General features: G+C 38.4%; 2 protein-coding genes and 5 non-coding genes across 9 annotated transcripts in view; 3 read left to right on the top strand and 4 right to left on the bottom strand.

The window, feature by feature from the left end:
* The window catches only part of LOC105462413 (synaptic vesicular amine transporter), a 22,769-nt gene extending 7,620 nt beyond the window's left edge, over positions 1-15,149 (top strand). For all 3 annotated transcript variants that reach the window (XM_011708978.1, XM_011708976.1, XM_011708977.1), the window contains 11 exons: positions 3,016-3,158; positions 4,633-4,848; positions 4,970-5,126; positions 5,297-5,439; positions 6,039-6,221; positions 6,476-6,577; positions 6,667-6,841; positions 7,050-7,101; positions 7,703-7,886; positions 8,825-8,958; positions 9,040-15,149. In XM_011708978.1, the coding sequence (XP_011707280.1) occupies positions 3,044-3,158; positions 4,633-4,848; positions 4,970-5,126; positions 5,297-5,439; positions 6,039-6,221; positions 6,476-6,577; positions 6,667-6,841; positions 7,050-7,101; positions 7,703-7,886; positions 8,825-8,958; positions 9,040-9,108 (1,530 nt within the window). In that variant the 5' untranslated portion in view covers positions 3,016-3,043 and the 3' untranslated portion in view covers positions 9,109-15,149. The remainder of the gene's footprint in view (positions 1-3,015; positions 3,159-4,632; positions 4,849-4,969; positions 5,127-5,296; positions 5,440-6,038; positions 6,222-6,475; positions 6,578-6,666; positions 6,842-7,049; positions 7,102-7,702; positions 7,887-8,824; positions 8,959-9,039) is intronic.
* Positions 1-15,708, bottom strand: part of LOC105462409 (alpha-1,6-mannosyl-glycoprotein 2-beta-N-acetylglucosaminyltransferase) — a 56,239-nt gene extending 40,531 nt beyond the window's left edge. Inside the window, exon 1 of the mRNA XM_011708972.1 lies at positions 15,664-15,708. The gene's annotated coding sequence lies outside the window, so the exon portion shown is untranslated. The remainder of the gene's footprint in view (positions 1-15,663) is intronic.
* On the bottom strand, positions 4,296-4,367 carry Trnaa-cgc. Its single transcript has one exon. It is a non-coding gene; the product is annotated as a tRNA-Ala (tRNA).
* On the top strand, positions 5,562-5,632 carry Trnag-gcc. Its single transcript has one exon. It is a non-coding gene; the product is annotated as a tRNA-Gly (tRNA).
* On the bottom strand, positions 5,865-5,935 carry Trnag-gcc. The gene has a single exon. It is a non-coding gene; the product is annotated as a tRNA-Gly (tRNA).
* Trnak-uuu lies at positions 6,916-6,988 on the top strand. The gene has a single exon. It is a non-coding gene; the product is annotated as a tRNA-Lys (tRNA).
* On the bottom strand, positions 8,606-8,676 carry Trnag-gcc. The gene has a single exon. It is a non-coding gene; the product is annotated as a tRNA-Gly (tRNA).
* Positions 15,709-17,031: the final 1,323 nt, after the last annotated feature.

Raw genomic sequence — 17,031 nt, 5'->3', positions numbered from 1 at the left:
GGGGATGCTTCCGATGGGAATAGCCAGCAAGTTATGGAGAGACGCGAAACGTTCAACATCCCATCGTGTGCGCGAGTACGAAAGCCCAGTACAAACAGAAGCGCGTCTTGCGGTCATTCTTTGTCGTAATTACCGAGAAGATAAGAGAACGAGAAGAGGGTGAAGTTGTGGAGGCTAAGGGTGAAGGAGAAGGGGGGGAGGGGGAGGGAAAGGAGAAAGGGAAGGGGGGAATCAGAAGGGAGTCAGTCATGGCGGAAGGTAGCGGAGCTTATAAGTGGCACGAGTGGGAAGCGGTCTTTCCCGAGAATAATGCGCGCGGACCCCGGGGAGTTGGCTTTCAGGAAAATGCTGATTGCTTCCCCGGCTCTCACGCTCCTTTTCCCTTCGTACCAATTCTCCATCCGCCTATCCCTCTCCCCCCTCCCCGCGCCTTTCCTTCCCGCCCCCCCCTCCCTCCCCAGCCCCCTCCCCGCGCTATCAATCTTCGACTTCGTCAGTGGCGGAGATGTATAACCCGCCCTTTGCGTATATGCGTGCGTGCGTGCGTATAAGGTCCCCGTAGCTTCTTCTGCCTCTTCGGCCCTTAAGGCATGACCCCTTATCTCGCGGCACCAACCGCCTCGTGGCTCCCCTCCTCGTACGGGGGGGGGTCTTCGTAAAAATCGGTCGCAGAGACACGCTCATCGGTCTTATTATTTGATAATTCTTTTCACTTTGAACAAAAGAAAGAGAGAGAGAGAGAGAGAGAGAGAGAGAGAGAGAGAGATACGATTGAGAGATGCGGCCGTGGACAAGAAAGCGAATCGGGAAAGTTCTCTCTCGTTTGAATCACACTTAAGTTAAATCAGAGGGACGAGAGATGTGTCCGATGGTGAGGTATAATGCATCAGAATTGCGTTTCGCTTCGCTTTGCAGCGAAATTCTTACGCGACTCTTCTTAATAAAAATAGGGTAAAGTACCGTGAACGCGCGCGCGAGACAGCGTTGAAAGTCGCAATAGCCTTTGATGCCTGCCTTTTCAGAGGGCGAGCGTGAAAATTAGGTGGACTAAAAGCGTGGGGTAACCGAGTTATTACGAATAAAAGAGAAGCGGGCATCGCGCGCGCGGAACGTGGGTCGGGGCCAGGACGGTGCAGGTACTATTAAAAGCCTGTAATTAATGCGGTTAATTGTATTGCGCTAAACGAACGTCGAGTCGATAGCGAGTTCCAACGACACGAAACGGAAGCGGGCGCTTTCTAGAAAACTTCGACAATTAAGACTGCTGTACTTGATACAATCGTGCGAATGTCACACGTTATCAAAGAAAAAAGAATCCGCGTTAAAAGAAATCGCGGACGACAAAAACAAAGATCTTTAAAAAAACTTTTATACATACATACATATATATATATATATATATATATATATATCTGCAACATTTAAATAATGTTTCATTTTTTTACTTTGCTTTGTTCAAAAGTAAAATTTAAAAAGTATTATTTCTCATGTTATTTTCTCTCATTTTCTCGCATAAAATATTTTATAAAATCGATCTACTTTACAACAAACTGTCACTGACTTTAATTTAGCACTCAATTTAGCACTCAATCTCTTTAAACGACAACTTTAATCTTTTAGAAATATTATATGTATTATTTTTTACGTTAAACCTTCATTTATCTTTGAAATTAACTTCGTATATGTATATACTCATAAGTATGTAACTTGATACAAATCTGGCACAAGCTAGTATTACTCGATGAAATTAAATTTATCTGTATCATCTTTTCTTCTTACATCTAAGAAGAAAATTCTCTTACTTTTCTCATTAAAAATTTCTGTACAGGAATAGAATAATAAATTATAATCCTTTTATATACATGTGATACCTTTTACATGTGGTAACTTCTTTCTTTCACCAATAAAAATTAATGTAATAAGGTAAATTTTTAATCTTAAATCAGAATCTAAATTGCTAATAATTACTTTTGTGCTATGCATAAAGATTAAACTAAATCTGTTGCACATTTTTAAAAACGTACAATTAAATGGATCATAGTGATTTATTTAGCGAGTAAGTAAAATTTAGATAGAAACTAATGAATAATAAATAGACTTTTTATTATTATTGTTCATGTGCGCAAAAAGACAAGATTGAATTCACATTTCAAAACTAACCTCGAAGATAAGTGGACAAGATAGGATTCGTCTAAATCGAAAGAAAATTGCGAAGGAGTAAATTGCAAATTTTGACCACTTTCTGCAATTGACAGTTTTCAGCGAAGACGATTTTATCTTCTGTTAAGGCAGATGCGTCTTTTCCGGGCATTCAGACTATTTCCGTCCCTTTCAAGATTTCTTTCAGTGAAAACGGCTCGTGCGATTTTGTTCCTCAGTACTGCTTATGATTTGGACATAAAGCATTAAAAAGAGTGACATTTTTTGGCGGTGTTGATAATCATAAATCTATATAAAATTATTTATCTGATCGCCTCTAATAAAATACATATGTGTTAATTTGTTTACTTATTAGCGTTTTATTAGTTCGAAAGAATGATGTTTTATTCAATGCAATTAATTTAGTAATAAATAACCATCCTCTAAACCGTTTAATATATAATTGCCAAATGTCTTAACTCTTCAGAAAAACATCATTTAGGTAATGTTACTTTAATGTTTACATTAATTGGTGTCTAATAGAATCCGCATAGAGTCGAACAGAATACGCGTCTTCTTTTCAAAACTGCACGAGGAAATCGACAAGTGTAGTCGATTTAACGAAAAGTTGATAGAAAAGTCTTCGAAGGTGAACGCGGTAAAGTGTCAACGCAATTCGGGCCTCGATTGTTCATCTTCGTGAAAGGACCGTTCCGTCGGGATTGATTGACTTCTCGTAATTTCTATTTACCCACTTTGATCCCTGGCAAGAATAGAGCGCGACGAAAACCACCGGCGATGCGAAATCGGCAGCGAAATTTTATTCACGTGAAATTTTTTTCAAATCTCTCGCTGTCTGTTTTGCCAATGTTGTAGAACATCAGAGGAAGGATAAAATTTGAGAATGGGAGGCACAGACTGGAGCGGTTGGTTGCAACGATGCCGACAGTCCCGGAGGCTCGTTCTCGTCATCGTCGCCATCGCACTGCTGCTGGATAACATGTTGCTGACGACCGTAGGTGAGTGCCTTTGTCCTATTAATGTTTCTATTTATTACGGCATTAATTGATTCCGATCTTCCATTTGTTAGCACAATTTTAACACGTTATTGATCATCATCACTTATTTAGTTATGTCAATTTTTTACACGTCGCACAGCCAGATATTTGTATTATTTACATTAATTATTTTTGCGGCATGTATCGACGAACTTTTATTAATTTCAAAACGTATTATCGAAAATTTAAATTCTCTGATCTCATTCTTTCTGGCAGCTTTCTTTTTCAAGCTTTAGAGTCGCTTCTTTGAGCATAACTTTAGTTCAGAATCATTAACTTCATTTTCTTTAATCATGATCTTTCATGTAATTCGTTAGAAAAAGACAATAACATTTGTACATTTCTTGTTTTTTTTTTCAATTTTAATATTTTAATTGCTTTACAAAGAAAAGACTTTGATATTCATAACAATATATTTAATCTATTTTTCATTCTCTTTTATTCTCTATTTAATTGATATTTAAATTAAATTAAATTTAAATCATTTTTATCTAGCTTTAAAAATTCGTTTCTGAAGAAATTAATTTATATTATTGCACGATTATTACTCAGCTTTTTTAATTTTTTAAACCTTTACTACTCTTTCCTCAAAATCTATCGGCGGCGACCACTCTTCTCGGTTCGCAAACTTATGTTTAATTCAAAAAACGTTCGTTTATCGCACTGGACCGGAATGTTGAAAGAACGTATGGACTTTTGTGTATCGCACCGCGCCAATCCGGATAAGTGGTCATGCATTTATGCAGCGTGATCGTCCCGTAACAAATACACGACCTACGAACGTCGTCACGCTTGTCGAACAAATCGTGAAATCCACTTTCAATTGTTGTAAAAAATTGTTCTTAATTAATTATATATCTACACGTATATATAATATATATATCTGTATATAAAATATATTGTAATTACAATTAGAAGTAATGTAATTTTTATTTACACTTTTGAATCCTTTTTTTGATACATTTATCTTTAAAAACCTTTGTTAAACAGGTTACAGATAAACTTTCGATACTTTTAAAATCATTAAAATTTACGCTAAGATAATAACTCCTGAGAAATTACTAGAAAGTAAATAAATAAAGAAAAAAAAAAGAGGCTTGGAGGTGCTGGGATTTGAACCCAGGACTTTCAGCATGCGAAGCAGACACTCTACCACTGAGTTACACCCCCGATTGATAACAAGCTCCTTCAACGTGCTCTAAAACGTAAATCTCCCCGTCTTTATTTTTTTAATGAATTTAATATTATGCAAGGAGACATTCGCATTTTTTTATTCATCGTTTAATTTTAAATAGTGCGATTGGATTATATAATCCTAAAGATGTATATATTACATGTGGATATTACTAGGTTATCGATTTTTCAATGCTCCCTCATTTCTCATTTTACATAAAATAATATTTTAAAAGCATATGCGCCATATGAATTCTTGCAGTTCCAATAATACCGGAATTTCTCTACGACATCAAACACCCTAACGCAACATTAAGCGAACATCTGGAAGGAAGCGCATCTCATCAAACTACGGTCGTCACCACCACATCATCGCCAATAGGAACGACAACGACAAAATGCACTTGTGCTCCAAACATATCGGTCGCATCCCCATTGGAATTTTTACATGTTACAACCCCTTCTATGAATCTATCGGGTAAATTGCTTTTAGAAAAATTTTTAGAAAAAAGAAGGAAACGCTAATAGAGACGAAAGAGGGAAGGACAAAGATCTTTCTATTCAAAATTTTTCGATACGCTCGATTTTTTTCATTTTAGAAATTACCGCAGCCAATCTTACGTTGCCGGAAGCGAAGGAAAAGGAGCAGAGACATCGGGAATTACTGGAAGAGACCGTAGCGGTAGGAATGATGTTCGCTTCCAAGGCTTTTGTCCAATTGTTGGCTAACCCCATAGTTGGGCCGTTGACCCACAAGTAAGCTTTGCACCTGCCCAAAATTCGTGCGACTATCTTTCATTTTCGGAATATATTAGACTGCTTTTTTTTTATGTAGTATCAATAAAACACGACATAACGAACAAGGAGAATATCGCACGTAAACGTAATTTATGTTCTACTTTTAAATCCACTGTTCGTATTTTTAGAATCGGATACAGCATACCTATGTTTACCGGATTCATTATCATGTTCCTGTCCACGCTGATTTTTGCTTTCGGACGAAGCTACGGTATACTTTTTCTGGCGCGAGCTCTTCAGGGTATCGGCTCATCGTGCTCTAGCGTTTCCGGTAAAAAGCTCATCTGTATTAATCCGTATTAATTAACATGATGTCCGCAAGTGGCAATCTTATTAAATAACACAGAAAGTTTCTCCACGCACGTCAAGGCCATTTCTGGCAATTCTACGCAAGCATCGGTGGTTCAGTGGTAGAATGCTCGCCTGCCACGCGGGCGACCCGGGTTCGATTCCCGGCCGATGCAAGAGATATATTTTGCTTTGATGCTCCTTGTTCTCGTAAAATTTTTTAAAAGAATCGTAGGAAGATTCCTAAATTTTTTTTAATGTTTTTTTTTATATCTGGTATTTAAAGTTTGTTGCATCAAAAATTACAAAGCAAATATCTGCTTAAAAAAATCGTTATCGTTGCGACGATAACGCGTGTAAAAATTAAATTACTTAAATAATTAACAAAATAAAATTTAACAAAAAGATTGCATCGGCCGGGAATCGAACCCGGGCCGCCCGCGTGGCAGGCGAGCATTCTACCACTGAACCACCGATGCTGATACGACGTGGATTCTCTTTCTCTGATGACGTAGCACGCGGTCGTAATACTACATTCATACTATATTCATATACTGTATCATACACACAATTTTCTGATAGGTATGGGTATGTTAGCGGAGAGATATCAGGATGACAAAGAACGCGGTAACGCGATGGGTATCGCGCTGGGCGGGCTGGCCCTTGGCGTCCTTATCGGCCCTCCATTCGGCGGAGTAATGTACGAATTTGTAGGAAAATCCGCCCCGTTTTTAATCCTTTCCGCGTTAGCCCTTGGCGATGGACGTGAGTACAAATAAGTTTGCAATAAGAAATATTTATCACGCGTAATTGATAAATTATGCCTAATTTAAATTTCAATTTACAATTTAGAAATATTTTCTGATATCGATTTATATATTTCTTTTTGTATTATATATATTTTTGTTCGCGTGATTTATCCCATATTAAATGACTTGTTGTCGCGTTCGAAAATAAAAATAATTTTTCTCCTAATTCAACACTCATGTTTTATAATAATCTTTTGAAAAATCCTCAAGTATTGCAGCTTTTGATGCTCCAACCGTCGGTCGTGTACACGGAAGCGGAACCACCGTCGTTGAAGTCCCTCATCACCGATCCCTACATCGTTTTAGCAGCTGGTGAAATATACTTGATCAAATCTAATATAATAACATTCGACAGATTTCCTCGCTTCGAACAATAAGTGTAAGAGTTGCCGGTGTTCCAGGCGCGATAACGTTCGCAAATATGGGCATCGCTATGCTGGAGCCGAGCCTACCTATCTGGATGATGGATACGATGGGCGCGAGCCGCTGGAAGCAGGGGGCCACGTTTTTACCGGCCAGCATCAGTTACCTGATCGGAACGAATCTTTTCGGGCCGCTCGGCCACAAAATGGGCAGGTCAGTCCCGGCCGGATATCCTCCCTCAAAAATTAAAATATCTTAACAATGACAGAAATCTCGGGCTATACGTCGCCCGGATAGCTCAGCCGGTAGAGCATCAGACTTTTAATCTGAGGGTCCAGGGTTCGAGTCCCTGTTCGGGCGAATATCTTTTTTGTAAAACGGTCCGACGGTCTTTATCGCGATACGCGCTTAATTGTTACAGATGGCTAGCGTCCCTGATAGGACTCGTCGTTATTGGTATCTGCTTGCTGTGCGTAAGTATGCCTATATGCCCCTACTATCGAGAGAGAGAGAGAGAGAGAGAGAAAGAGAGAGAGAGAGAGAGAGCGAAATATAGCTGTCATCTTAACATCACACTTGTGTCTACACTGCGCTCTAAATTTTCTGGAGCAACTTTTCATTCTTTTGGAGTGAATCTCACTCCAAAAGAGTGAAAATACTGCCGCTCAAGTAGCCGAGTGACAGTATTTTCAATCTTTTGGAGTGAGATTCACTCCAGAAAATTTAGAGAGTGTGACGTATGTCGCAATTTCGTATAACAATTTGATCAAAATTACACATAAATCGCAATACAATAATTATATTTATATGTACATCAAATTGGAAGTTGTTAGAGCCACATGTAATGAGTATAGCCGCGCTAATCGATCCACGATCTCGAGTGAAACTATACTCTCTAAATTTTTTGGAGTGAAATTTCACTCTAAAGAGTGAAAATACTGCCACTCAAGTGGCCGAGTGACAATATTTTCGCTTTTTTGGAGTGAGATTTCACTCTTTTGGAGTGAGATTCACTCTAGAAAATTTAGAGAGTACCTATATGACCTTATTTATTTCTAATAATTTGTCACGCAGATTCCGCTAGCGAGAAGTATCGATCACTTGATCGTACCGAACGCGGGGCTGGGATTCGCGATCGGGATGGTGGACAGCTCGATGATGCCCGAGCTGGGATATTTGGTTGACATAAGGCACACCGCTGTTTACGGAAGCGTTTACGCCATCGGCGACGTGGCATTCTGTCTTGGCTTTGCTATAGGTACGTGCACGTTAACTGGCTCCCGCGCGTATGTCTTTCACATTTTACTTTCCTTTACTCAACCAACGTACGCTAACAAAAACGTCTGACAAGTTGAGATAAAACGCCGTTTAAGGACCAACGTGAATTATGTCCCACGCAAAATTATGTTGTAAGATTCGAGCAGTATTTTTCTTCCTTTTCTCTTTTTTACATGTGTTAGAATAAATCGTCAGCTAAGACGGTATTTTACGTTAGAAAATATCGTCGTGTTATTGCGAAAGATGCAGATTATTTTTCTCAGAGATTGTAAAACATATGCACGTTTAATTTTTTTTTAATTTTAATATTGCTCTAACAAAGAAAAACATTTATTATAACTATATTTCTAATTTTTTTATTATTTTCTTTTCTATGATTCAAATATAACCAAAAATTCAATCGCTTTTCAAATTAACAATATTTAAAAATTGATCTCTGAACAAATCAATATAAAAATGTTGAAAATTTATAAAATATCTTTTATACACATATACGAATATTCAGTATAACAATTAAGATATTGAGTGCATCCTGTTCCAATATTAATATGTTACAAGAATTATACGTGTAGAATTCGCATTGAGAGTTCAAAATAGAATATCATCGGATTTTAAACGAAATTCTCATATGAAATCAAGCGCAAATTAAAGATCGTAAATATAAAAAAAATTGAAACAGTAAATCTGCAAAAATAAATCTGCATCGGCCGGGAATCGAACCCGGGCCGCCCGCGTGGCAGGCGAGCATTCTACCACTGAACCACCGATGCGTCTGGAGAATTCTACGATTCTATTTGATTAACAATCGCTAGAGTCGTTTAAAAACGTTGCATTAATGAATTAGTGGGATATAACTGTAAAATATAACGGGAGTTTTTTTTTTTCAATTAAACAACAAAATATCCCTTGTTTTCGTAGGTCCAGCGTTGAGCGGAACTCTGGTCAACACCATTGGCTTCGAATGGATGCTTTTCGGCATAGCTATGTTAAATTTCATTTACGCACCTCTCATGTACTTCCTAAGGGCGCCGCCCACCAAGGAAGAGAAAAAGGTAAAATTATACTCGATGTTTTTCGATTCAATTTTTGCCTTGAAGAATCTCTCGCTAATTCTTACTCGTGCCCAATTGCAGTCGTTAATAATTGGCGAAAAATCGTCCGTGCGTTATGTCACCTACCAGAATGAGGAAGAGGACCAGTAAAATAATAATTCTAAGGCATTCTCGATACGATTAGTAGGACGCATATTCTCTCTTTCCTTTTTTTTTCCTAACATAATTAAAAATATGTTATATAAAAATAGAGGTTTGTGTCAAGTAAAATTTTATGTTTTGTGTTACGTTAATTTCTATGTGTATTTTAATTTTCATAATAATCTTCATGTACTGAAAGACAATAACATATTGTTCTTCCTTTCTTTCACGTTTCCTATTTAGTATTATTATCGAAGTATTAGTGTTCTGTTCTCCTGTTTTTGATAAATGATAGAAAGCTATACACAAACAGCGACAATAAGCGCAACTGTTGACATGCACTTGATAACATTTGGAAAACTTAACGTGTAAATGTTGAAAATTATTAGTAACCGAGTAAAGTTTTTCCTAGTAGGTAGTTGAAAATTTTTTTTGAAAGGAAAAAGACGAACGATCTTTCAGGATAGATTTCGGAGAAGTCGCACAACATCACACTCTTGGTATCTTGTAAAAGTAATATATTCTATAAGCAGGTCGCGTGTACGCTATAAACGTCTGAGAACTCGGGAGATCTCGCATTCTCGAATATTTACGGATGGAAGTAACCGTGACGAGGGTTGACACGTTGTGAAATGTCTTTCTGTGTATTCTGCATCATCGATATTATTGTTACACGCATATCGTATGTGACAGACGAGTAACGGTAGACTAAAGCCTAAAGTAACGCCAAAAGTCGCGGTAACAAAAAAAAATCCAAAAAAAGCTCGTTATACCGTAGCATGCGATAGCAAAAGATATATAACATAAAAAAAATATATATATATTCGTTAGACGTGTTTCATGATATTACATGAAAAAAAAGAGCAAGCACACGATGCAAAAAGTTATCTTTAAATGTAAAGGCTTAAATTCAGGATGCATATTATACACAATGCCCGTTGTAAAAAATAAGTGCATGGAAAAATGTCGAAGGCATGACTCTACTGAGGAAATTAGGAGATACGTATTTAACGGTTACGAGATGGAGATAAAATATAACATGGGTAAACGAGGCAGGACGGGATACGATATCGCGTGATCGGTATATCGGTGCTCCCGGTGTGTCACTTCGTGTTAATAAATTGTACATTATACAACGAAATTTACAGTCCAACGAAGAAGAACCGCCCGATTTGGTTTCCCTGAATGGCTGCAGGGAAACCGACGATACAAGTACGGTCGGGTGTTTTAAAGGGTTCTTCGTTAATCATATACGACGCGGCCACGATTATGGATCTTGTATTTTCGTCGCGAGAACGACGCGACTTTTTACACGAAGTAGTTCTCTGGCGCATACGATTTACCGAAGCTCGCTGATCTCATCGCCGCTAGATGAAACGAAAGAGGACAAAACGTGAGAAAGGGAGAGAACGTTCGAATTTGCCGCAAATCCCGGCGTTTCTCCGTAAATTCTTCGAGATTAATTTCCGTTTTCCATCGATTACAACGCATGCACGAAAGAATGTACAGAGAATGCCGCGAGATTTGACGGGACAGAGAAAGTATCTAAACTTATATCAGAAAAAATAATGCAGAGAGAGAGAGAGAGAGAGAGAGAGAGAGAGAGAGAGAAAGAGAGTGAGTGAGTGAGTGAATAAATGACGAATGAATAATGAGCGAATTTGTGAGCGAATGAGTGAGCGAGTGAGTGCGAGTGAGTAGACTAAAATAAGATAGAGACGAGGCACGAAGCGTTCGCGGGATTTGCGAATTACATGATAAACTTTATGAGGATTCGCCGCGGGAAACTCTAGCTGCGACGATTTATTTGTCTCGCGATCCGGACAGACGGTAAAAGTCTCGTGATCTGCCGACGGGGCCCCGCAAAATAGAACACGTTCGTAGAAGCAATATAGAAAGTAGCGTAGCAATATATTATCCGTATGTGAAACGACGTATACCTATATATATATACGAAGTCTATAATACGTGTGCCACTCTATATATACGTGACGTAATCTCTGTGTTAACTTAACTTGAAGAACAAAAAAAAATGGTCGTGTATTTATTACGTATCGGCGTCTCGTTGCTATATTCGTGTACTACGTATATGAGAGAGAAAAGTATAATACTTGTTGAGATCCTAAGCTACTAGATCCGATATTTGCAGTCCGAGGCAGTGATACAGTTCTCGATATAGCCACAAAAAAATCAAAAATAAAAAGTAAAAAGATGTACGTGATTTAGAACGTAGTGCGTTTCGCTTATTGAAGTCGTTACCATCTCTATAATTGCGAGCACATTGCTTATAACAAGCTTTGTAACGCTGCGAAAGCGTAATATTATATATCTATACAGGGATATAACTTAAAACTTATAGAGTCTCTTCATTAGCGCCGTGTCGGCATGTTTCTTGGTGTCCCGTGCCAAATCTTGTTCGTGTAGTTAAACAAAGATGAATAAGCGGGGCCCGTGAGAGACGCACATCCGAGACGAACGATTGCACGTGACTGTATTACGGTATTAGACTACAGCTTTCCACTGCGGATTCCGGAACACACAAGGTGCGTGAGATTCCGCGCGCCTACTCCCGGTACGAAACGCGAGTCAATTCGATTCGCGAATTCTTTGCCAACGCTCGCCTCGTCGACGTACATATATATTTAAAAATATCTATGAAAATTTATGCGAGAAGAAAGACGCGGTAAAAGTACAGAAGATGAGAAAGACGGAGAAATGTAGAAATAAAATGATGTAAAAAAAAAGGGCGAGACGAAAACATGACGATTTTTCGAGCCGTGCATAAAGATTCAGATTCGTTAAATATTTTCTCCTTGATTCTCGATTAATTTTGCATTGCAATCATTTTTATCCAGATTATCAATATTTCGTCCCGCCATCGTATTTTTGGCGCGACCGTGTTGTTACATTACTATTCCCGCTTTAATAATAATAGTAATAACGATGAGCAATAGTATCCTCTATCATTGCGATTCGATGTTATTACGTGAGCTACTGTACTATATCACACATAACTATATCGCACAATATATTTGATCGATCTTTCCCTTAAATGTAAATATATAGCGAAACTAATTAACGTTGAACGTTGTCGCCGCTGAGATACCTTAAAGGATGTTGTAACGCCGATTTCTTGTAATTTCGGTAGACCCTCATTTTCGATTTACTCTCGCTCGCGATGTCTCTGTATGTATATGTATGTACGTGCGTGAAAAAGAGAGAAAGAGAGAGAGAGAGAGACGCATTCAGTTATCATTATTTAAATATTTAAATTATATTTAAATCATAAATTTTATAGACATATGTACGAGAGAATTATTTGCTCACGAGTAAAAATTACATTATCTAACGAAAATTGTTTAAAAACACCAAAAGTGAAGACGAAATGTGAGTCTCAGATTTTATCGCAAAGTCACTGAAGTCTGCGTTTTTATTTATTTTACTACAGTTTGGGCATATGAAATGTATATTTTATTATGATCGTACGCATTAATCTCTTGCGTTGGAATTCAGTGGATAATTATACAGGTATATCTAAATTACGTGTGTAAATTTTCAATTGATACAGCGAAGATTTGCTCTGATAAACATATGACTATATACATCTCTTCGCGCAGCTTTAGACTTTTACTGCGCCGATAATTCAGTAAATTAAATAGTGATATATGTTCGCGAGTGTTCCTCTGTGTAGGTATATATGATATATAATTCATATCAATTCTTCTGTGAGTGATAAATTTATTTGAAACATAATTCGGTGAACGCAATTTTCGTGCCAACTTAATAATTATTACAATGCAGCGTAATTCAAGTTCATTATTAGTAATACATTAGTAACGATTGTTGCAATGGACCTGGCTAATTCCAACGGAAGAGATTAAATCATTACGAAAAATTTTCTCTTTCAATAACACTCACGAATCCGCCCTTTAAACGGGAGCTTTAAACGGGAAGCAGCATCCTTGAATGCGCGAGTTGTATGTCGAGGACGTAGCGAGCTGTGCATAGGGAGTCGTTTCTTGTCGGAGGAAGTGCGCGACGATTATTACGATTATTTGTGTAAGTCCTCTCATGTAACCTAGCCAGTCCGTATCCCGGCTCGGCCGGTCACCGGTCGAGGCTTCATTGTACGAATTGCAAATGCAATCAACGTGACTGTGTTAATCGAAGCGAGTCGCAAAAGGAGACGCGTGCCGCGCGCACTGCGCTTCCTCGGTCGCGCGACACATGCTCCCATAGGCAGATGCAAAATAACGTGTATATTACGATACCAGTTGCACGCAATTATTACCTTTTGACAAACGTATCGCGCTCAAGATTTCGATATCGCGGAAAGCGCGACGGAATTCGTAGTTATCAATCCCCATACCGAAGAATTTTGCAAAGAATGGGCAGATTAGAGAATATTGCGATAGGACTTTGTTCTTTTTTTTCGTATGGCCATAACTTTCCAATTCTTTCATTCAGGAATGGATACAGAAATTCTTCTAATTCCGCTTGATTTTCCTATTAATTAAATTTAATTATACATTACAAATTTTTGTTTGTTCGACAACGTACGTTACATGCTTAGATATAGTGCTTTACCAGTCTTATTTTACACAGAAGGAATTGGAGAAGTTATATTTGACTATTTGCGAAAAATAAACGATATTAACGATAAAAAATAATTAAATAAAACAAAGATGTAAAAAATTCTATCGATTTAAATTGATTCTAGTTCCGGAAGCGTGGAATTCAATTTTTGAACGCGACAGAATAAATTCCTATCAATTTCTCTCAATCCGCCTATTTTTTTTGCAAGGAATGCATATAACAGTGCACAGATAATGGCGAAAGGATAAAACTTCATAAAAATGAAATGATGCGTTCAAGTTTCATAAATGTGCGTTCGAAAATTGCAAGTATCACCATACGTTATTCGTAATGCCATCGTCCACAACGATGCTTCCGCATTGGGTTTATATTAAGAGAAAGGAATAGAAGAAAAAAAAAAGAAAGCGAATTAGCGGATTATTCGTTGGCGGCTGCTATTGTGAACAGACAATAAGCAATGTGAAAAAAAATGTGCAAAACCTTCCCCCACATTCGATACGAAAGCTCGATCGATCGTTGTCTCGTTATATATAGGAAATGGCAAACGACATTGGCGAATATCGATCGACGATAATGACACGTAGGTAAAATAAAATAAATCAACGAAATAAAAAATGGGTTCGCACCGGTCTGAATCTCGAATATCAACAGCGACGAAAATTTCTCTCTCCGTTAGGAAGGTATTGGACGACGCTTGTCTATGTATTATCGTTATACTATAGTTTTTCGGCAGTAAAGTTTGTCGTAAAAGTCGCAGTCTGTATAAGGTACCTATTTAACGTCGTACCGTTAATTATCGTAGATATCTAACAAGAGCTGGTGTATGGGTCCGATTTTCATGCCTGTGTAATAATCAAGACAAAAGAAAAATAAGAAGAAGGAGAGATTTAACGAGTCATCTTTAGAGCGTATTCCTTTGTTTTTAATATGTTGTTATATCGTGCGGTTTAAAGAATCGCTAGGAAAGAGAATGATATTAGCGTACGGCTGAGAACCTTCCTCGCGAGCGAAGGGAGGTCCGGGAGCGGAGATTGAGACGAAGGAGGGGAAGGAGGACCGCACTTGTTTGTATATTTTTTTACGTGTGTTTACGTGTATTAAACGCCGGCCCGGAGAATCGCCAGATTTCGCTGCGAGATTGTTGTGACTTGAATCGTTGACGCTTGTATGTATACGGGGATACGTGATGCCATTGTGCAAAATTGCAAACGACTTCTCCATGTAAACGCTAAAGAAGGTTGCTGAATAAATATACGGTTACATTCGAGATACATTATATCATTGACGGATTGATCGATACGAATTAATGATGTGGAAATGTCCACGGTAGAGAGCAGTAACGAAACTCGTTGTAAGCTATTTAATGTTTATTCCGACGTATATATGTGTCTAACGTGTTTATGTGTACATGAGAAAATATGCTGTATCGAATAAATGAGCTAAATGACCTCTAATAACTGTTTTCTTTATAACGATTACCAGCTTCAGTTTGGTAAATTTGCGAAATGTGTTCTCGAACTGCACAATTATTGTGGATGAAGGCCGACATACCTATATATAATATACATAATATATTGCATAGAAATTTTCACAATTCCCTACTCTCTCCTTTCTCATATCTCTCGAAACAAAATTTTTAAACGAATAAATTGAATTAACGATAATTATTATATATTATCGTCTCCATAATCAATAGAAAATTGTAAATTTCGCATCTAACTTCTCTCTACAAATAATTGAAGAGAGTAAAAGCTTTCAAAAATTGTTATATAAATATATAAACATATTTTATATCAAATATTTATTTTTATTTTTATTACAAACGTTTTAAATATCTCAAAATAATCAAGTATATGTGTATATATATAGTTGAATATGTGACATCGCGATAAATGGTCAATATTCTGCAGGTATAAGTAAACAAATCGATGAATGACAATCGATAAAAAACAATAACAAATTACTCACTCATGGTTGTTTTACCGACATCGCCAACGTCCGACATGCTCCCCGCGACCCCTCCACCAACATATCTCACATCGCAGCTCCTTTGTTGACTCCTTCGCACTTGCACACAATAATCTGCACCTGCAAACACAAAAATCGCATATTATTTTGTTTATTCTCGATAACGAATCACACGCGACACGTGGCTTTACTGTAACAATTCGAGACATAAAAAAATAAATACAAGCGTGAAAGAACTACGGCTGTATTTACTACCAAGTGTGCGATCACGAATCTACGAATCGCCCGGCGCCAATTACCTCTTCACGGCATTCGCGCGAGAGATTCGCTCGCGAACGCAAGTGTCTTAATGGCGATTACTCTAATACTAATGCTAACCACTGAAACGCGGCACTTGCGGCGATAATCACGCTCGACGATTCGCATTCGATTGATGACTCTATTCCGACGCGACGAGCAACATGCAAGAGAGTATAGCCGCGGTGTAGCGTCGTCAAATTATAAGATGGCGGACGAAATTCGCGCGGCTATCTTCACGCACTTGCGGAGCAGTGGGAGCAGCTGCCGCCGTGGCGACGTGACTGGAGATACGTACACTGCTGCACCCGAGTGCACTTTCGCTCACTTCCGCGCGCTCAAATGATGATACTCTATATATGTATATACCGCGTTGAATGCCATTATTGTATCGCGCTACGAAATAAATAAATATGCAATCTCAAAATTGTAGCCAAACATACGCGAAATCCCGTAAACGCGGCCGTTTTATCCGTGCTCTGATTATATACCGATTGCGTCTCGATCGCGATGATCCGATCATCGCCGCGAGTTATGTTCCAGAAGATTACCGATTATGGATTACAGATCGTCGACTATACATTACACGTGTGATCGACAAGCGTGAAAGAACTACGGCTGTATTTACTACTTAATTGGCGTCGCGACGCCACTCGACGACGCGTCGACCGTGTCTCGCATCCGCGACATTCCGCCAACTGAAAAATTTGAAAATGTGGTAACACTTTAATTAATATTTCACGCGACGCGTCACACGAGTCATATTAGCGGCTAATTGAGACGTACGCGGTCGAGATCCGTTCGAGAATACACGATCGGGTTGGATATTGTACGCGGAATTATACACGTTTCGAACGGACGAATTTTGCGGACGACGAATATCGTTGGCAAATGTCGACGCGACACTCGCCTCGCCGGCATTTCAGTCGCTCCGCGGCGTCTCGCGTATTACCCGCACTCTGTTGGCGAATGAACGCAACCAATTGAGCGAGCTATGACGGAGCAATGCATTCAAACTGGCGGAAAATTCAAAACTCGATGCGAGAAACATATGGAAATGCTTAAGCGTTA

Source organism: Wasmannia auropunctata, unplaced genomic scaffold (genome assembly GCF_000956235.1).
Source record: "Wasmannia auropunctata unplaced genomic scaffold, wasmannia.A_1.0 LD336099.1, whole genome shotgun sequence".
NCBI lineage: Eukaryota > Metazoa > Arthropoda > Insecta > Hymenoptera > Formicidae > Wasmannia > Wasmannia auropunctata.
This window is presented reverse-complemented; position numbering and strand designations above follow the sequence as displayed.